This window comes from Drosophila simulans, chromosome 2R (genome assembly GCF_016746395.2).
Source record: "Drosophila simulans strain w501 chromosome 2R, Prin_Dsim_3.1, whole genome shotgun sequence".
NCBI classification, from domain to species: Eukaryota; Metazoa; Arthropoda; class Insecta; order Diptera; family Drosophilidae; genus Drosophila; species Drosophila simulans.
In genome coordinates this window covers 22,009,260-22,030,736 of record NC_052521.2, presented here as the reverse complement: position 1 = coordinate 22,030,736, position 21,477 = coordinate 22,009,260, and the positions used below count along the sequence as shown (strand labels likewise).

The following is a 21,477-nucleotide window of genomic DNA, read 5'->3' as shown; positions in this document are numbered from 1 at the left end:
AGCCGTTTGTTATTAGTTATTATTAGCTGTTCGGCATACATATAACTGGGAAAAATTTAGCATTATTTTTTAATGCGCCCGGAAAGTCTTAACAAGTGTGCCCATATATCTGCCATTCACAAAATCTAAGCTCACGAGACAAAAGAGTTATCGATTGATAGGCAGGCTCTGTGTGGCCCCTGTTAGCTTTCTGTTAAATTTAAATTTCTGTAAAGTGCCCGCCACCGCGATCGCTTTCACGGATCAGATTAGTCGTTGTCTGGATATTAACGAGGAAGGTAATGATCGAGCAGCAGTGTCGTGCGTTACTTGCTTAGGCGCTGAGAAGTGTTTTGAAAACAGTTTTTGAAAGCCCGAGAAAGATCTCAATGGGTATGGACCATTGAGATGACTGTTGAGTCATCTCATTCACTATGCATATAAGACCGGTGTCGCGCCAAATCTTTACTTAAAGAGGATGACTCGCGGGGAAATTAAGACGTATTATTAGTTACGGCGAGTGAATCATGTGTAATGCAGATCTGAAACCGCAGTTGCAAAGTGATCTGTGCTCGACTTCAACCCACACAACAAAAACATAAGCAGTGAAAACAAGTTTTAAAACATTTAACGAACCAAGGTTAAGAAACTGCAGAAAACGGCGCCCACGGCGCAATCGAAAAAAATTAAAAAAAAAGCTTTGTTTTAATGACGCCAGAACAGCTAATAAATTGATTGAATTGCATTTGATAAATGATTAATTTGGAATGTATGCGACCAGTGACGTCATAGAAGTATTTTTAAAAACGATTTTAAAATGCCTGGTGGGCAGATAACGAACATGCCCTAAAAGGCAACGCCCGCCGTGTCCACTTTTCTGTGAAGTGCTCGGATTGTGATACCATTCCCAAATACGATTTGAACGGATAGTGTTCTTGCTGACCAGGCGAGTTTAGAAAATGTCGTGTAAGACGAGCCGACAGAGGCCCATGTTTACCCAACTCGGAACTGGGTTGGGGACAGTTTTCCCCAAGCACAGACATTTGCATCGAATTTAGGCGTACAGTGCTTCCGTTCCCCTCCAGAAGCGCTTAATATGCGTTTTTTATTGCCAATTACAATTAAGTAATCCATCGATTAGGCGTTATGCGGCATGTTAGGACCCTCCTCTGGAGCCCGCGCTCCAGCCTACTCACGACTGCAAAAACTATGCGACTGGATTGGATTCATTCGCTCGCTGATTTGGCTCCGCCCATCCAATTTTTTATTCGCTTCCTACTGTTCGTGGGGCACAGGGGCGTAGGCCCAAAGGGGCTAGAGTTTTTTGGACCGATTGGTAAGTGGTGATTCCTTCGGTTCAGGAATCCATCCATCCATCTAGCATACGAATTAGCCTTCGTGTGTTGATCTCACACATATACTATGTACATACGTCCGAGTGTGTTTAATTAAATTATTTGAAATTACTGAATCGTGCGGAGCGGAGGCTCTCTGTCTCCCCACTCCGGACACCCCTCCCAAATCTTTTGTTGTGCACACGATGTGGGCCAGTCAATTGTTTATGAAGTGCACAGTGGGTATATAGAGCACCGATCTCCATGTGGCAGGGGTATCCACTTTCGTGTGGCTATTGCCCATGTGTCTGTGGGCTGTTCGCTTAAACATTTTTTCCGAATACAACTAAATTCTGGCGCTGTTGTTTTTTCGCGGATGCTTCACAAGCTCACTTCACCATGAAGTCAGCCCCGTCCACATCTATATCCACATCTTCAGACCCATCTCCGCACGCATCCATCTTAATTATGACTTTTTTACGATGACAATTTCGGGCTGAGCTTTGCAAAGTTGATTACACAAAAAAACTTCAGTTGTGGACTGCTGTCCCCAATCACGATCGCTGTTTTTCTGCCACTCCTAAGCATTTTCAAAGAATTCGTGTTTCTGGCTATTTCCCTTGTTTTTCCAGCCCCCAATTCAAGTGTAAACACATCCGAACGATCGTCTGTTATTCATTAACTGCAGAGAGAGCATTAAATTTAGCAAGCAAAATCTTCCGTTGCCAATAAACGGACTTTATGGACAAGTAAATTAGTTTATTGTATTTCGAAATCGCCCACTCCATGAAAATCTATAAGGTCACGATATAGCCGAAATGTTGGCACTCCATTCGTTCCGGCACGTATGTACGTATGTATGTACGTATGTATATAACATGATAAACAAGGGAAACGCGATTTTAATATTCCTCAGATATTTGCTTGGATCCGGAGCAACTATAATTATCTGCGCTGCTTCATATCCAGCTGTCGGTGTCGCGAACTCCCTTCTTTTTCCAGACATTTTCCAGACTATCCCTCCGATCCCCTCTTGTTGGGTCCAATTTGGATTAAGTGACAGGGAGAAGAGAAAGCGAGAAAGTTATCGGCGAGCCGAAGTTTATCTACCCTTTTGTGGAAATCAGAATATATTTTCGCATAATATTTGACGGGCGTGACAATTGTAAGCTGAAGATCTGTAACTTCTCTATTCTATTGTGCTGTACTGAGTTGTATTGGGTAAGCCCATAATGGTATTTCTCATTTATACCATTTCCCCATTTTTGCCAAGAGCTGTGCAATTCTTCCGTTAAATGTTTGTGTTTGCTTGCTTCTTGTTTTTCCTGTGCAAACCTGATCGACGGGTTTTCTTTTGGCAGTCTCCAAGTGCATTCCACATCCCGAAGGCTGCGAAGAATTCGGTTGCCCGGTTCACCCGGCTCTTCTGAATGGCTGTTCTTCTAATTTTTATTACGCCATTCTGTCAACTGTCGGCTAAAACTTTGGGCCTGAGCTGGGCAAACAATAAAGTTGTTTGTCAATTGGTTTTACAAATAGCCTAGTGGCCAAATACGCAACACAAACAGAGGGGCCAAACAGTGAGCCAATTAGAGAAGATGATTGTGCGATTCTGTTTATCTTATCAGGCCGACCTTCCCACCTGGGGGGGTCATTTACAAAACCCAATTTTTTGCCCAGCCAAAAGACTTCGGCTGAGTAGCCGCTTTCAACGGATGGGTCGGGCATATGTTTCCTGATTACCAATTCTTCGGCTATTGATAAATAATCAGAAGTGGCGTATTCAAATTAGCCAGGTCTTGAGTGTGATTAGCAGATTTCTCACACATTTCAAGTATCACAGCGGTCAGCACAGAACTGTGGAAACGAGAATCCCCCAGAAGAAGCCGCCTTGAAATTTACGAACAAAGCCGCCTATAAATCTCGCCATTTCGGCGCTCCCATTGCCTGAGCCGCCCCAGGCTCCATTCGAGCCCCATCTAGAAGAGTTATCAAAGCGTAAAGCGCAACAAATTGATTGCTAATTGATACTGATGTGTCGATTATTTTATGATTATTCTTTATGATCGTTAGACGTTGATACCCGCACCAAACCTGATTCAGATTTAGTGGATCACTCCGGCCGCAGCCACTGCTGGTACTTTGGCGGCTCGAGTACCCCCGTCCACCGCCAACCTTGTCTTGTCTTCGCATGGATTGTTATAATTTAATAACTACACGGGGGAGCAAATTAAGACCGATTTCGGTACCACAGAAACCACTTAAGACGCTTTCTTTAATTGCCCCCAAAACGGAGATTTGGCTGTGAAGAAACCTGTAGGGCAGCTTTTTGCTCCCGCTCCATTCCAGCCTCATGTCCACTCCATGTGAAAACCATCGTAGCATGAAGCGATGTCAAATGCCGTTTTTCGAGAGCGTCCAATTCCAACCCATTGTTTCTGACTTCCAAGGCCCTAAGGTCTAGTGGGGTCACAAAGTTGCCTGAGTGAGCAATGCGGGTTCTTGCTTCATTTTCAGCTTACGTTACTCATTCGACGCGTGGGGGTAATTACCTGAAGTCCAGCCCACATATACATTGCTCATCCGCTCCGTGGCTGCTCTTTCTTTGCAGACCAAACCAATGGACTTTAACAACTGCGGCTTCATTGATCCACAGGCCCAGCTGGCTGGAGCTTTGGCCAAGCAGGACATCCGACAGTTCGTTGCTGCCATGGACAGCGGGGCCCTGGCCGATCTACAAGACGACCGTCATACCAGTATCTACGAGAAGGCACTCTCAACACCAGGTTGTCGGGAATTCATAGAAGCCTGCATCGACCACGGTAGCCAGGTGAACTACGTGAGTAGAGCAACAGGGAGTAGAGGTCGGACACAATCTAACCACAGTTCATCTTCACAGATCAACAAGAAGCTGGACAAGGCCGCGATCAGCTATGCGGCCGACTCGAGGGATCCAGGAAACCTGGCGGCTCTCCTTAAGTACCGCCCCGGAAAACAAGTCCAGGTTGATAGAAAATATGGGCAGCTTACTCCACTTAACTCACTTGCCAAGAATCTCACGGAGGAAAATGCCCCAGATGTGCACTCCTGCATGCAACTCCTGCTGGACTACGGCGCCTCGCCGAATATCGTAGACCAGGGCGAGTTCACACCCTTGCACCATGTGTTGAGAAAGAGCAAGGTGAAGGCTGGGAAGAAGGAACTGATTCAGCTCTTTCTGGACCAGCCGGAGTTGGACATCGATAGTTACCGAAACGGAGAGGTGCGCAGACTGCTGCAGGCGCAATTTCCGGAGCTTAAACTGCCGGAGGAGCGTCATACCGGGCCGGAAATTGACATCCAAACCCTTCAAAGGACTCTACGGGACGGGGACGAAACACTGTTTGAACAGCAGTTCGCTGAGTACTTGCAGAATCTCAAAGGCGGGGCGGATAACCAACTAAACGCCCACCAGGAGGAATACTTTGGACTGCTGCAGGAGAGCATCAAGAGAGGCAGGCAGCGAGCCTTCGATGTCATTTTGTCCACTGGCATGGACATCAACTCGAGACCAGGCAGGGCCAACGAGGCCAATCTTGTAGAGACGGCCGTGATATACGGTAACTGGCAGGCGTTGGAGCGACTTCTGAAGGAGCCAAACCTGCGACTTACTCCAGACTCTAAGCTACTAAATGCAGTGATCGGCCGTCTGGATGAGCCACCGTATGATGGCTTCAGCCACCAGCGCTGCTTTGAATTGCTCATTAATAGCGATCGCGTAGACATCAACGAAGCTGATTCCGGACGCCTGGTGCCTCTGTTCTTCGCCGTTAAGTACCGCAACACGAGTGCGATGCAGAAGCTCCTGAAGAACGGTGCCTACATTGGTTCGAAGAGCGCGTTTGGCACACTACCCATCAAGGACATGCCGCCCGAGGTTCTCGAAGAGCACTTTGACTCTTGTATCACCACAAACGGCGAGAGGCCTGGTGAGCAGAACTATGAGATCATCATCGATTATAAGAACCTGATGCGCCAGGAGAGAGACTCCGGAGTGGGAAAGACTTCAGATGCTCTCAACCAGCTGCACGACGAAATGGCCCCGATCGCCTTCATCGCCGAGTCGAAGGAGATGCGCCACCTGCTCCAGCACCCGCTGATCTCGAGCTTCCTATTCCTCAAGTGGCACCGACTTTCCGTGATATTCTACCTGAACTTCCTGATATACTCGCTTTTTACCGCCTCCATAATTACCTACACGCTCCTTAAGTTCCACGAAAGCGATCAAAGGGCTCTTACTGCATTTTTCGGATTGCTCTCCTGGCTGGGAATCAGCTACCTTATCATACGGGAGTGCATCCAGTGGATAATGTCTCCAGTTCGGTACTTCTGGTCTATAACGAATATTATGGAGGTGGCTCTTATTACACTATCTATCTTTACCTGCATGGAATCCAGCTTCGACAAGGAGACGCAGCGCGTCTTGGCCGTATTCACCATCCTACTAGTCTCCATGGAGTTTTGTCTACTAGTGGGCTCCCTGCCAGTGCTCTCAATTTCGACGCACATGCTGATGCTGCGAGAGGTGTCAAACAGCTTCCTAAAGAGCTTTACCCTCTACTCGATCTTCGTGCTCACCTTCAGTCTGTGCTTCTATATCCTCTTTGGCAAGTCAGTGGGGGAAGACCAGTCTAAAGGCGCTGCGCCGGGTCCACCTCTGGAGAATAAGAATGAGGACGAACAGGGCTTCAACACATTCACCAAGCCTATCGAGGCCTTGATCAAGACCATTGTGATGCTGACAGGCGAGTTTGACGCCGGAAGCATCCAGTTCACCAGCATCTACACCTACCTGATTTTCCTCCTCTTCGTGATCTTTATGACGATAGTGCTGTTCAACCTTTTGAACGGTCTTGCAGTGAACGACACCCAAGTAGGTCTATCGCCATTCGTATTATTTTCCTTCGCTAATCCCATTTCCGGCGTTATCTATTATCTAGGTTATTAAGGCTCAGGCGGAACTGAACGGAGCCATTTGCAGAACCAACGTCCTTAGTCGGTATGAGCAGGTTCTCACTGGCCACGGACGCGCTGGTTTTTTGTTGGGCAACCATCTCTTCCGCAGCATCTGCCAACGTTTGATGAACATCTACCCGAACTACTTAAGTCTGCGTCAGATTTCCGTGCTGCCGAACGATGGAAACAAGGTGCTTATTCCAATGAGCGATCCCTTCGAAATGAGGACCCTTATGGGCAACAAGAAGGCTAGCTTTCAGCAATTGCCCCTGAGTGCTGCAGCGCCCCAGAAGAAGCTGTTGGATCCACCGCTTAGACTTCTGCCCTGCTGCTGTTCCATGCTCACCGGAAAGTGCTCCCAGATGAGCGGCCGGGTGGTCAAACGGGCCCTCGAGGTAATCGATCAGAAGAACGCGGCGGAGCAGAGACGGAAACAGGAACAGATCAACGACAGTCGACTGAAGCTGATCGAGAACAAGCTGGAGCAATTAATACAGCTGGTCCAGGACAGGAAGTGATGGAGCATGTATTTCGGTAGCTTTAGTATTTATGAGACTAATCAACCTTTTAGAACGAGTTGCATTTAACTTGCAGTTTAAAGAGCCGAGTTAGTCGGAAATTGTTTTTATTAACATACGAGTAATGAAATTGAACAAAACCCTTAATAATTGTCAGTAAGTAAGTAGTATATAATGGTTATATAGACAGTAAATATTGTATAAACGAATATCATTACTGTACCATTTGTACCCGAGTAAATATTTAATTTCAAATGTTAGATGTACGTTTTTTAGAGTTTTCATTTAGTTATTCGCTTTACTTAATCTTCTTTTATTTTGATTTGATATGATTCGGTTCAAAATGTGTGTTAGTCACATATTATGGTTAATGGGCTCTTAATCTTTTACTTGTTTGTCTTCCTTCTATCATAATTCTTTTGTTTAAGTCAGAGCTGAACTGAGCGTAGCGGACCAAATCGAATTACACGGGCGTAAAGAGCTAACGAGGCAATCAATGGCAATGGAAAACCGACTGGAAATTTATGCAAGCTGTGCGGTCATAATTTGTTAACAATTTTCAGCCTAATTATTTGTTTTTTATGATTTCCGACAGCAACGGATAAAAAGCTTCAGGCCGTTTTATGGAGTGAGTGAAGCGCAGGCATCGATCGATTAAGCTAAGCTAGAATACAAATTACTACTAGGCCTTAGTTTGGTTACTCGACTTGATAACGCTGTTGATTAGCTGCTGTTATTGTTAGAGGACTAGGACTAGGACCTTCAAAGCGGCAAATCAAAATAATTGACTTAGTTCTCGGAGCGTTTTGGACAATCTTACGACTTGTTATTCGGTTTAAGTGGTATTATTCGTCTTACTCTGCTGCTGGTAGCGTGGCCGATGAAACATTAACTGCTATCTTTCGTATATACTTTAATCTCAACAATGTATATATATAAATAAAATCGTGTATTCTGTAAGGCATGCCTAATTAAACCAGCCGTATTGCTAACTATAGGTATATATTTGTGTACTTCCTGTGGTTTTGCTTCCTGCATCCTGCATCCACCTATCTCTCCCAAGTCCGGGAGATTGTCTTAATGTCTTGTCTGTGTTGCGTGAGCTCTAAATGCATAGGATTCGGATCTGTCTTCGCCTCCAATTCCGGTTCGCTTGCTTCGTACTGCTATTGACCGACTTGAGTGGGACCAAAGCCGCATCTACTGCGATTACGATTATCTAAGAGTTAAGTTTGTCCTTGTGTTCCCAGATTCTGTGTGAGTGGCCTGCCTGCTGCTGTTGTTTGAGTATTGGTTTCGGTAACGATGACTCGAACTAGCGTCTCTATAATTGAATATGCATCATTCCTTTTATTGTCGTTATACTCTATGACTAAATTAAACATCCCACATCATTGCATCGCTCCGACTGGTCTCGCCTCGCTCTGTAATCTGGTTAATCGATTTTTGTTGAAGAAAACTAAAATAAAAGCATTTCTCTTTTTTTGAGTTTTTAGTTTTTTTCTGGTTGGAATCAGGTTCTATTGCTATTTCGTTACCATTATCATAATCGTTTTTCGTTTATGTACAATCGAATACGAGTACGTACCAATATTAAATATCACTTAATTGACGAGTGTTTGGTTTCTGTCTGTTTTTGGTTTTGTTTCCTTGTTAACAATTCTAATTAAAATTATGACCTTATTTTTTGTATTTTCTGTGTAAAAATTGCAGTTAAAATCACAATTAAGTTGTTGTGTGTTCATTTGGTTGTTTGTTTCTGGAAAAAACGTTTAGTTGGTACCATAGAATTTCAACTTACTATCAATCGCTGTCTGATTGTCTGTTGTTAAGTTATGAAGGTAGAGTAAGAGTAGCAAAGTGCCCTGAATGGCGCGGGGGTGCATAAGTAATTCGGGATTTGTTAATATTTTCCCACTCGGAGTGTACGTTATTCACTTCTTAACTCTTTTTCCTGTTCGATGTTTAAACTTAATGCGATCACAATGGAGACTTAAAAGAGAGAACAACACTTAAAAAGTAACAAAACAAGGCGAGTTTCTTGGAAACTTGGCCCGTCCTAACCATTCTTAGTCGTACAATAAAGTGAGTGTAAATTGTAAATTATTTTGCTAAAATAGAGTTCATGTGGAAGCTTGTTGGTTGTTCATTGTATAGGAGACCAAAATTGTTACGTCCTGCTTTTGATTTGCTTCTTTCGACTGCACTTATCGAAAAAAAACTTAAAAACTTCACCTTCGTAAACTTCTTCTGACTGGTACTTATGTGGACTGCTGATTGATTTCGGGTTGATTTGGATCTCGATAGGAGTGCAGTGTAGTGTGTTAATCCCGACTGGGATTAGGATTGATTTATATATGTAAGTGCGTTGAGTACAAAATCACTTGACATTGTTTTTGGCTTAGTTGTTACCAAAGACCAATATAATCTCTAAGATGCGTAACGGCCACGTATTGGTGTTTGCAAAAAAAAAAAAATGGTATGGCGCTACGCATCTTCGTATTTTAACGTCTTTGTTTTTCACGTTGGATGCACAAGAGAAAGGGAGATGTGGATGAGGGAGGAGCCATAAGATATGTACAATACAATATAATAATAATCAAATCTACTAATACTTCGCTTTTGTACTTCGAACAATCAGTAATGGATAATATTCGCTATCGTAATCGCATTTGTAATCGGCAATCTTTGCGCTATCGTAACGAAAAACCTTTATAAATATTTCAATAAGTTGTATCTAACTAACGTCATATGTCTGTAACTATAGTATTAGCTCTTTAATTTAAAATACTTCCTTTGGCATATGTACAAAATGTATTTAGATACTATTCACATATACCTTCCGTATATGCAAGTCGATAATTACGAAACAAACACTACAGTTATGAGCCTAGATCTAACCGCGATAGTTAGTTACACATGTTATGTATGCATGTGATGCAAACCTCTACGTATTGTATAGTTCAAAAACAACCTTCGAAAATGTGGCAGAAAGTTGGCCCACGGCAGGAGAATAGAAGGCCGTGCCGATGCCTTGCCTTCATTGTCTCACTTGTGGGTCAGGCATTCTGACTACAACTAAATCGGGCAGTAAACTACCGACAAATTTGCTCTTCCTCAATTCTGATTGTGACATTAACCATGATGATGGCGATTCCGACTCATTCGGAGTTTTGATTAGATTCGAGTACTACAACGGTTTAATGCACGTTCTTGTTAACATAGTTAATATTGATTTCCTCCTTAAACTGATATTGCATGTATAAATTTGAATAGCTTCGTATCTGTATATGTGTATATATGTATATCGTATAAAGCGATTAATATATAACTATATAGGTAATCGACTATGATAACAAAGGGGCGGGCCCCATGCCTAAGCCTAAGAAACTACAAGTTCTGACACAAATGCACACAGGAATCGGCAAAGAATACGCACTCAGACCGAAGGTTGTCAGCTTGTACGCCGTGCCGAGGGTGCGGCTGTCGATGCCGCCGACGACGACGAGGAGGACGAGCAGCTCCTGATGCTGCTGGTGCTGCTGCTACTACTGCGGCTGCCACGGCTGGAGCGTTTCTCCGAATCCCGCAGAGGAGTGTTGACCGGAGGTCATCTCTGTCTGTCTGGAAGTGATTCGAACTGCGCTGTCTCGTCCTGCCCATTCCCTTGGTCGTCGGTGGCTTTCTCAGGATTATAGTCGTAAAACACCTGCGAAGTATCGCCCTGGACATTCACATCGATTGGCGCACCCACATCATCAATCGCCGCTGAGCTGAAATCGCCTCGTGGCGGGTCCTTCGGACTGTCGACCATGATCTGGACAGTGGGCATCGCGCACGTGTCCATTGAGCTCTCTACCGAGCCAGTTGTGATGCGTATCTGAGGCGGCGGCTGCTTGCCAAGCATGTCCAGGCCTATACCAAAACCATTTCCGTTGCCGCTCGAGGACGGGCTGCTCTCATCCTCCTCCTTGTACTCTTCGCTCTCGCGGTGTACCAGTACGTGGACCAGGGTTGCGTTGTCCGGACGCAGGCTCAGCGAGTGCGGATGCGTCTGTTGCTCCGGCGACGGCCTGGTGACGATCACCTCGGGGGCTGGCGCCTCAGCTGGAAGGGGGGAAATGGGGACTTTAGTGGGCTGCTCGTTCGAAAGATAGAAAGTACAATTCACACATACAGACAAAAGCGTTCTTGTTTACTCTTAAAGCGCTTTGTGCTGACAAACCTCTTTCTAGGGGCGGTTTCTTGCGAATGAAACTAGAGGCGCGCTTACGTGAAGGAGCCGACCCACCCCCCACCGCCTGGTGTCGGTCGCTGTCGGAGGCGGAGGTGGCTGCTGGGCCACACCCAGTGGCTGGGGCGGTGGCGGTGGAGGAGGCCGTGCCGGAGGTGGAGGCGGAGTTTGAGGTGGTGTTGGTCGTGTTGTTCATTGCGGCTGTCGTGGGTGAAATGTACGCATTAGTGTCAGGCAATCGTGATGGCACAACGCACAAGTACGAAGGTTGTGTGGACAGACAGGTAGGTCAGATAGACGAATAGATATAGATATAGATATAAAGAGATCGCAGAGAGTAACAGTTGATGACTCAAGAACATAAGCTTATAACTAGAAATGCAAAATACTGTTTTCGATGGAATGCATCTGGATGGAGATAGGCCACAAAAGTGAGGTTGATACTAACTGAGATTCAGAGAGTGGTGCAGATGTGGTTCGAGGTGCAGGCCTTTCGGGCGGTGCCTTTGTACAGGGAGTATATACAAATAGCGCAAGAGTTGTGAATGGTCTAATAAGTGATGGTTGTTGGTGGTGGGTTGTTAGGTCGAATGGAAAGTGGGTGGGTGAATAGGCACTTGTCAATAATTACTTTTTCTATGTACTGAAGGTGAGGTTAAGCTGTCATCGACAGCATCCTGATGACGCAAAAAGAAATTATAAAAGCTTCGGCGACGACTTGCTCTAGGCGCTTCCACAAAAATGCTACCGCTAATAATAGTAATAGTTTAGTAGTTGGAATAACAGTAACAATCATAAGCATAAATTTCATTTATCTGGATGTAGAATGTTAGGTTTAGGTCAGTTCACATATAAAAGTCGAGGATTGTTTCGTTTCAACGATAGCTGCAATTTTTTGACGAAATAACAAAAGAAATAGGGAAAGCTTTCAACGCTAAAGAAGCTGTACATCATTATCAATGGCGATGAAATCGATTTGGTATGTGATTTTGTCTTAGAGTTCCAATTACCTGGTGGCATGTTCGTTAAGCTACATTTAAACTAAATGAGAGTAATTATAGATAGCCAAATTATCTTAACGATCTATATAAGGGCAAGCAACCAATCAAAACTAAATCAAATGGCGCATTCACGTGTTCATCGCAAATTAATTTTGGCGAGACAAGTAAGGTCGGAATGGGTGGATCTACGGATTGGATTCAAAGGAAAAGCCGCTACTTACAAATGATCTTAATATTATTGTTATAGACATTTTTCAATTATTTTAAAGCTGAAATTACTGTGATTCTTGTTCTGATAATTGTCGACTAATAGTTGAAAAGAGTTGCTGTAGGGAGCTTCTGACTGCAAATGAGTTTTTGACAGACTGCTTTCGTTCGCAGAAATGAGCTGAATCGAGTTGAGGGTCGAGTTTGGATGGAGATACTAAATAGATTAGGTATAAAGGTCGAATGATTCGAGTACTGGATAGTTGGTACTGTAAATACATATGCTTAATCTATCTGAATATACAAGGATTGTGGATGAGTTATAGTCGAGAACTTAAAACGAAGTTGGTAAGATTGCTTGTTGCTTTTGTTTTAATACTGCTATTGATGTTGTCTGTTGTAAGATTTAAGATTGTACGTAAGTAGTAGGTTATAGATTGCCAGCTAAGCTAAGCAGCTGATGACTGGGAGATTGCCTTTACCTAGATAATTCAAGCCACTAGGCTGCGAGCCACTTCTGAGAACGGCAGTGACCATGTCTGCGAGCAGGGACTCATAGTTTAGGGAGATACAAGAGGATTTGCTAGAAATAGGGCTTAAGTTCATATACACTGTGGACACACAAAACGTTAATTTATCGATGCAGATCGACGGTTATGTTCTTGTTGCATGTGGCATGAGCATGGAAAGCCTTTCGTTTTCGTCTAAAAATTGCATTTCAAATTCATCGCAGCCATGAAACATAAACATACATGGAATGGCTACGTGTCAGTATGTGTGTTATTGGAGTGTGTGTCATGAGTCGATGTGGTTGTTTTGAGTAAGAGGAATGGGTGCTGCTGGATAACTACCGTTTGCCCAGCTCGTCGTTTTGCTGTTTTATATCCTTGACTACTTCGTCGGCACCTGAGACGAGCATCAGAGGCAGGTTCAACCAGGGCCCAGCTAGTTCGCTAAGATCGGATGCATCCGAGGCACGCGACGATTTTCGAGACGAGGCTCGACTGGAGCAGGCGGTGCCTCGACGACTCACCTGCGGAAAATCAAATTTGAGCATATTCATGAGGTCTGAAGTATATCCCTGTACTCACCTGAAGGTGGAAGAAATTTAGGGCAGAAAGTTTTGATTGCCATCCGCCAGGGCTGGAAGTTTGAGTGGCGCTGTCCCCAGAATTGGAGCGTTCCTTTTCCCGCTTGCGCCTGTGAAGAGACACCATAGGATTAGAAACTCGCAAATATCAGATAGGAAGTTCTCCGGAGAATGCTAGAGTGAGATAATGGGGCTGTTGTGGTAAATGTAGTACCGCAAATATTCCTTCCAGCCCGTTTGAATGGTCTTGGCCGCCTTTTCCTGGCGCTTCCAGATCCGCGTCGACGAAACAATTTCCAATTCTTTGCGCGTTGGAAACTGTTTCTTGAACTTGACATCCATTTGTTCCTGCAACTGTTTGAAGTTATCGGTCTCCTCGACATGACCTAGCACGTGCTTAACGAGCGCGTGCAAAATGTCGAGACAGTGTATTTTATTACCCCTAGAAATGGGTAGATTAAATGACACTAAAGCGACATTATTGGGCTTCGAGATGCCCAATGGTGGATCGAGAGAGGCAATAAAATCGGACAGTTGCGAGAAGTGTATAAATTGGGTGGCATGTGGATCGTATCTGCAAGTAAATCAGATGGTATAGTCAGCAGTGTTCCTTAAATTGTTTTCCAGGCAGCTTTTGGCGAGATCCTACGGCTAGGCCTACTGTCAGGAAGAAAACACATACTTTGACCAGCGAATGTAAAACATTTCCAGATCGTCCTCGACGATACCGATTTCCTCTTCCTGGTGCGCCTGATTGAAGTTTTCCAGGATAATGGCAATATACATGTTGATCACAATCATATAGCTGATGATGATAAAGCTCGTAAAGTAGGTAATGGCTAGAAGCGGGTGACCGCAGTTTCCGTTAGTGTGCCCATGGATAAATGGGTCGCAGTCGGGCGGCTGTATCATCAGGGACTCAAGGACGTCGTTCCACCCGGCTGAGGTCATCAACCGGAACAGTAACTGCATGCTGCGCCCGAAGGTCTGGAAGTTCACCATGTCATCGAGGGCACCTTGGAGCTTGACATTTCCGAACAGCGACATGCCCAGAATTGCGTAGATAAAGGTGATCAGTCCTAGCAGAGCTCCGATGTTAAAGAGGGCGGGCAGGGACACTACGAGAGCGAATAGCAACTTTCTGATACCCTTGGCGGCCTTGATCAACCGCAATATACGCCCAATGCGAAAGACGCGGACCACCCGAAGTAACGTCGGACTAATGGGCAGGTCTATCATGATGTCTTCCATCAGAATCCCGAAGATGGAGGCCAGCACCAGAAGGAAGTCGAACACGTTCCATGGCACTGTGAAGTAGTGGTAGCGCAGACCGACAATCTTCACAATGGCTTCTGCGGAATGGAGGTCATTTAAACACATCATTATATAAACAGCAAATTATTTCAGCGACTTACCTAGACCAAATACTGTGGTGAAAAAGGCGTTGCTCACTTCCAGAATGAAGAAGACTGCATGAGGCTGATCGTAGTGCTCGATGCCCATTGTAAGCATATTTAGAAAAATCAGTACAAAGATCGCGATCTCGAACCTGCACATCACAAAAGTGGATAATTAATAAGATTTTTGTTTGACACTATTAAACATCGGTCTAGCCGAATTCGCGGTGCTTAAAGAAATTCAGAAAGACGGGGATTATGTACAGGCATTTCGAGGAGCACCATTATAAGTAGATTTATATAGTTAACTAGTTCTAATGCTAACTATGTTTTTCATGCTGGTTGTACATAGAAAGGCGAGCTATTAAAGGGTCGGATCTTGAGGCCAAAGGACTGCTACTCATCCGATAGATAGAGCATGCCTAGAGTGCGGAGGGTCTGATATTTCGTATAGTATCTAGTTCAGTCGTTAAGTATCATAGCAAAATGTGCTCTACAAAACTTCAAGGGGTATGCATTTGAATATAGTATACACAGATTAAGAATACAGAAAATAGAGGCATTTTTGACGGTGCTTGCTTGAGACAAGCACCGGCTTTGACCAAAAATGTCGGGAATTTCAAGTGTTTAAATGAATTTTATCACCAAATCAGAAACATTCTATAGATGTGTTGTGGGCCTAACCTAAGCAACTAAGCTTTAGCATACACGTTGGTACAAAAGTACAAAAAGAGTTCATAGAGGACAGAGTCAGACTAATAGTAAGTACAAACTATAAGTAGATATACGTATTTGCTGTTCTTAGATTGAGATTGATTGGATCAATGGTTGATTGGCGGGTTTGTTTACCTTCTCGAATTGGATAAATCATAAAACATAGCTAAAAAATGATTTATAGGTCGCTTAATAACTTTCTGTGGTTTCTTTCGTCCCAATTTTTTCATAGCCGTGTAATAGTGTTTTTGAGATTCGGTGAGAAACATTTCCAACACTCCTCCTTCATACTATAAAAGTGATGAGAATAAAATGAACATTTAATTATATATATACAATCCACAGTTATGTAACACACTAAGCGGTATGCAAAAGATATTCAATGAACAACTCGTCACAACATAGCAACACAATAACACGGATAAATTTACACATTATGACGGCGATTCGAACGGAATACATCGATTCAAATCAAAGATGGATCATATATGGTTTGCGTTTGTACAGGTGATTTAAGTGTGGTTGCAAAGAAGCTGACCGGGCAGGAGCATAGGCCAATGGACTTACCTTCTTCTTAAGCATGTTAAAGTTATCAATAATAACTCCAATGAATAGATTCAGTGTGAAGAACGATCCGCACACAATAAATATAACAAAATAAATATACGCATATAGGTTGGCTTCCCGCTGCGGTTGCAGGTCCACTCCACGAGCATCAACAGCGTCTGCCATTACCTCCATCCAGCCCTCGAAGGTCGCCACTTGCAGCAGGGCCAGATAGCCCATCCCCACGTGGTCGAAAGTAATCTTAGAGTTAATCCACGTGTAGTTCTGTTCGATGCAGTCCCACTTGTCGTTAACCTCCTGGAATATGAAATAATTAATAATATCTCAGGTGTTAATTGGTATGAAGCTGCATCTGAACATCCACCAGAATACTTACAGTAATCGGCAGTAGCTCGCCCATCTCATTAACGCACTTAAAAAATTTACCACCAAAGAACTGAACACCCATTATTGAGAAGATCAACCAAAAAACCAAACAAACCAAAAGAACATTGAAAATTGATGGTATTGCATACATGAGAGCGTTTACTACAATCCGCATTCCTTGCCACCTGGAATAGAAATGATCGATGAAATGCCAGCAGCAATAACGTGATGGACACATGTCGTCTCAACTATGCCGGGAAAGTGCTAAGTGGTCGTGGTCAAATGGCTACTTTTAAAAGTGGTGTATGGATGGTGGAGTGGAACTCATCTGCTTAGTCAACTATTTAGCTAGCTTATCTTACATATATACATGTTTTTCTTTTCTATTTCTACAATATACCAAAACTACGGAGGCACAGGAAAGGTCTATACTTTAACTACAGACTAAACAGATTCAAGGACGAGGACGAGGACAAGGACGGAGGCGAGGACGATGCAATGCGTGTTCTACGAGTACGTATTTCTATTCGAAATTCATAAAGAAGACGAGATTGTATTAAACACTGCACACGGCTTGGATCGCATCGCTCGGTCTGACCAACTCCTCCCCAAAAAGATACAATAGATCAGTAGTGATAGAGGATGAACGAGAAGTAGTGACGGAAGTTCCTACGCAGATAGCTTTCTTCATCGGATGCACGTATGTCTGAGAAGGTTGTGGTGCAGCCTATCGGGAGACCAATAATTGGTCAACTTACCGAGAGATGGCTCTCAGCGGACGCAAAGCTCGTAGTGTGCGTAGCGATCTTAGGACCTTAAGGTTCTCATTCTCTTCAATAAGCAGCGAGAATACTGATACCTGGAGGAGAACAAGTTGGTTAGAAGAATTCTTACAATACATTTTTATTAATGAGACTTACAAACACTATGATGAAATCAAGAATGGTCCAGAAGCTGGTAAAGTACTTGGAAAATCCGAGGGCCAGCCACTTGAGGATCATTTCAACGACGAAAATCAGACAGAAGGAGAAGTTAATCCAGTATAGCACTCTTTTTAGCGTCTTGTTCTTGTCCAGGTTAATGTCCTCGAAGCAGAGCGTGATACTTGACGCAAAGATCAGCACCAACACAAACCACTCAAAGGCCGGAGTATCGACAACCGTTAAGACAGCCGTCCTCACGCGCGTCCAGTGCTTGGCGCTCTGCGTGTCCATGCAGCTCATGAACCAGGGGCAGCGAAAGTAGAAACTGAAAAGGAGTCAGAATTAGAAAGCGCAGGAGCGCAGGAACGCTGAGGAATACTTACTGATCGTAGCACTTCTGAGGAAAACAGTCGTCAGGCACCTTGGCGGCCTTTGTGGCCCCGTAGCTCGGAAAAGTCATGGGATCATTGTAAGCTCCCTGCGAGTTACGCCTCCCACCGACAGTGAGATCGTCTACGTAGGAAACCAAACAATGCCATGGTTTTTCGGTCAGTCGCGTAAATGCAGACGGCTTCTGGGTGGCATCTGGCGCCGTCGACTGCGACTGCTCAGTCTTATGGGCCATGGCCAGAGCCAGGGCTGAGCTTGTGTCTGCCGCTCCCGAGCTGTGCGACTCGGTGCGCGCTGACTGGAAGGATGCGGCTTTGTCTAGCGTCGATTGTGGATGCTCCATGCGTCGCCGCTGCCCAGCCATTGAGTGAGCATGTGCCTGAGAGTGGGCATGGGCGTGGGCGTGAGTGGGTGCTGCTTGAATGCTAGTGGCATGAAAGTGCTGCTGGTGCTCGGTAAGAGCAGCCAGCGGCGGGGTGGTTTTTAGCGATGAAATTTGCGCCAGTGTCGGTGGCTCGATGCTCGATTTTAAGGAGGTAGGCGGAGTAGCAGGAACGGCGGGTGGCGTGGCCATGCCCAGCTTTTGTTTCTGGATCAGGAGGTTTTCGTACGAGTTCGTGCTCTTTAGAGAGAGGCTGTCCAGGCGCAGCTGGTCGGGACCGTGCAGAAACTTGCGCGGCATCTTCTCCGACTCAATGCGTAGCGTCGAGATAGGCTTCTCCTCCTCGGGTACTTCCTCCACGCGCTCAATAAGGGAAAGACGCTTGAAGCGATCAAACTGCACTGTGAACGGATCGACCTTTCGCCTGAGAAAGGGTGATTGATTAGGTTGCGCCTGGCTGGCGCTGGTGGCTGCGACTGCCATTGCTTCCATGGCCACGAAGGGGGCGTGGATTTGATCACAGATTTTGCGTATCTCATTTGAGATGCTAAAGTCCTCATCGATCTTGCGTTGTTTTTCTAAGCTTCGACGCTTTAGTTTTACGGACTGGCGCTGAGCGGCTGCGCTGACGGATTGCGAACGTCGTGGTACGCTTGACAGGTCATAACTGTCGTACGGGTTTAAGGGGAGCACTACCTCGTCGGCGGCCGAGCGCTCGGAGGCTCCTGTAATGATAGCAATGTGCTCCATAATGGCTTTAGTGGCTTCATCGGCCGCCGGAGAGGGCTCTGAAAGGTTGGAAAGTTTGCGCTCTAACGATGTGGTGGACCGCTTGATCTCTTCTAGTTCTTTCTCAAAACTCTGAATTATATTGTCAAACTCTGAGTGTTCCACCAATGATTCGTTCTCAGGCTGTCCCATCTGACTAGACGGTCGTCGGGATCTCATGACATTTGAGATACGGCTCCGGTTGGTCCCTTTTTGCAGATCCTCTTCCTCCTGCAGGAACTGAAATAGTTCCTTTTGGTCGCAGTTGAGCAGTTCCTCTCGCAAATTGCCCTGCTGAGACAGCAGTTCATCCTGTTCAATAGATATGGAGTTGAGGGACTGGCCGCTCGAATGTCGCCGCATCTCAGCCTCTTCTGACTTGAGCAATGAGCGCTGAGACTGCCCACTAGATTGGGATAAGCGATCCAGTGACTTTCGGTAGCTAGGTGATCGCGTCAGCAGGGACTTCTGATACTTGAGATAGGCCTCGTCGTGCTCTTCGCTTCCATAGCGCCGCGATGAGTTGTCCTGCAGTGAGTCGCCTCGGTTAAAGGAACCACAGCCGCTCCTTTGATCGTTAGCGTACGGGTCTGTATCGGTAGAGTTGTATTGGCCCAGCAGGCGCAGCTCGATTGATTCTGTGTAGGTAGCCTCCTCGCGTGAATCGTTCTGTTGGGTGCTCACTCCCGAAGAGATTTGGTGCTGCAGCCGGCGCTCCGAATGGACGAACGGCGTTAGATTTTGGCAGGTCCCGTTTCCATTGACAGAGGAAAATGAGCCTCCAGTGGTGGCCATCATAGCACTTTCATACGTAGGTGGCATCGAGTCTGAAGTGGGTGGCAGTGGATGCGCCTGTAGCTGGATCTGCTCTGGCAAGTCTCCCGTGTCATCATACTCAAGGCCATCGACTATCGTATGCAGCCCGTCATGCAGGGGAATCTGGAAGCCAAAATCGGATCCAGAAACTGGGCGATTCATAGATTCCTGAGAAAGATATGGATTAATTTCATTGTTCAAATGTGATATGAAAGACTTTACCTGATAGCTCAATCTATGAAACTTGGTTTCGGCCAGCACACCGGGCTTGTCGCCTCTCTCCAGACCAACTGCAGCCTGATGGGAGTGAGTCTGAGCATGCGCCTGCTGGGCGTCTAGTACGATCTGCTGGAACTTCTCAGCAAACTTTCGCTCCTTGCGATCCTTGCGCTCTTGTCGCTTCTTGCGAATCAGGTCGCGCACTCGTTCGATACTCCTTGCCAACTTGGACTCCTCGCCCACTTCCTATTTGGGTCAGAGATGGCAAAACATTAGAACACAGCGAAGCCCAAGGGTGAAACTCAACTAAATAGTTCGCTACATGTTTCTTTTTGAATAGACATCAATACAATTGGGGATCCAATGCATACAAAACTGAATACGACTTATGCTAAGGGCAGGCAACATAAAAAATATAACGTACATATATAGCCTGATCGACTTTTTACTACTCTATACGTAAGTATTTACACATACAGTATGTCTGGATTTAGATATGGATTGGTTAACGCAAACGAGGCAAGCAAGTTTAAAGCAAGTAAGAAGTTTAGTTAAAAAAATTACCTTCTTCTTGAAAATCTGTTTAACGTTTTCAGTGTATTTAAATTGTTTAAGTTTCGTTTTGATTGGGTTTAAGATTGTGTTTAGTGTTTGGTGTTTTTTGTGTCGCAAGTTAGGATTTAAAACGCATTGTGCAGAGTTGACGACAGAAATTCGGTTAATTGGAATACGCTTTAGTGCATTTTTAAGATTTTTTTTACATGTAGACGTACAAAAAGACTTAAGCGAGGTCTGTTCTGACTCTGAGCTGAATGCGATTTAAGTGATTGCTAATTTTGTCAGAACAAACATCGCGGAAACAGTTTTCGGACGGGGCCGAACTAAAGAACCCAGCAAAGGGCGTCTGTGACTCCTGTGCTGAGTGGGGTTATTATAGTTTTGCTTAAATAAGAGAGTATGAACATTTAGCACAGTTAGTAACACAATACAGACAGCGATTAAATTTAGTAGGATTTTTAAAAACATGAAAATGATAATCGGTTTTGCTTGTGGAAACAGAGGAGTGCCACAAATCGTATGGTGTATAATTCAACTGGAAATTCAAATGGGGGTGCCATCGCGCGATCATGATAAAGCTAAATTCTTACACTCAGAGACACACAAATACCGAACACCACATAAAGTGCAAGACAAATTCAAATCATACATTAATAGTTCGACCAAACAATCGATCATCTTAACCATTTTAATGGATTGTTTAATGACACGGGAGAGATGATCCCTCCCCCATCGCTTTTCGAGATTTTCGGATTTAGTTGTTAGGTTGTTTAAGTACCTTTTCTGGTACACACATAGACATAAAGACATATACATTCACGAACGCTAAGAAACTGGGATCAAAATATAGGCATTCGGAACATTTGACTTGCCTCTTTTTTCGACTTGAGCTCCTCGGAGTTAAAACTGTTGAGCAACAAGGCCAAGAACAAGTTAAGCACCATGAAGTTTCCCATCACTAGGGTCGGCAGGAAAATGGCAAAGCAGGTGGAGGCTCCTTGCTGGAAAATTATATAAAA

General features: G+C 44.8%; 2 protein-coding genes across 15 annotated transcripts in view; one reads left to right on the top strand and one right to left on the bottom strand.

Moving 5' to 3' along the window:
* Nucleotides 1–191: 191 nt before the first annotated feature.
* LOC6736154 (transient receptor potential cation channel protein painless) lies at nucleotides 192–7,086 on the top strand. Its single transcript, XM_016181187.3, has 4 exons — nucleotides 192–278; nucleotides 3,925–4,152; nucleotides 4,213–6,225; nucleotides 6,293–7,086. Exons 2-4 carry the CDS (start codon nucleotides 3,934–3,936, stop codon nucleotides 6,824–6,826), a joined length of 2,766 nt encoding a protein of 921 aa, XP_016029553.1. The 5' UTR covers nucleotides 192–278; nucleotides 3,925–3,933; the 3' UTR covers nucleotides 6,827–7,086.
* LOC6736152 (sodium channel protein 60E) overlaps nucleotides 6,917–21,477 on the bottom strand; it is a 30,190-nt gene continuing 15,629 nt past the window's right edge. For 2 of the 14 annotated variants that reach the window (XM_016168933.3, XM_016168928.3), the window contains 17 exons: nucleotides 21,331–21,459; nucleotides 20,465–20,479; nucleotides 19,904–20,146; nucleotides 17,709–19,849; nucleotides 17,323–17,650; nucleotides 17,161–17,261; nucleotides 16,413–16,587; nucleotides 16,037–16,333; nucleotides 15,605–15,759; nucleotides 14,774–14,907; nucleotides 14,041–14,710; nucleotides 13,573–13,932; nucleotides 13,360–13,468; nucleotides 13,120–13,301; nucleotides 11,692–11,810; nucleotides 11,004–11,261; nucleotides 6,917–10,933 (listed from right to left, as the gene is read on the bottom strand). In XM_016168933.3, coding sequence (XP_016029543.1) covers nucleotides 10,437–10,933; nucleotides 11,004–11,261; nucleotides 11,692–11,810; nucleotides 13,120–13,301; nucleotides 13,360–13,468; nucleotides 13,573–13,932; nucleotides 14,041–14,710; nucleotides 14,774–14,907; nucleotides 15,605–15,759; nucleotides 16,037–16,333; nucleotides 16,413–16,587; nucleotides 17,161–17,261; nucleotides 17,323–17,650; nucleotides 17,709–19,849; nucleotides 19,904–20,146; nucleotides 20,465–20,479; nucleotides 21,331–21,459 — 5,913 coding nt within the window. In that variant the 3' untranslated portion in view covers nucleotides 6,917–10,436. Of the gene's footprint in view, nucleotides 10,934–11,003; nucleotides 11,262–11,691; nucleotides 11,811–12,750; nucleotides 12,880–13,119; nucleotides 13,302–13,359; nucleotides 13,469–13,572; nucleotides 14,711–14,773; nucleotides 14,908–15,604; nucleotides 15,760–16,036; nucleotides 16,334–16,412; nucleotides 16,588–17,160; nucleotides 17,262–17,322; nucleotides 17,651–17,708; nucleotides 19,850–19,903; nucleotides 21,460–21,477 lie in introns of those variants that run through there. The other 12 variants (XM_016168929.3, XM_016168930.3, XM_044922525.1 and 9 more) reach the window with 12 other exon arrangements.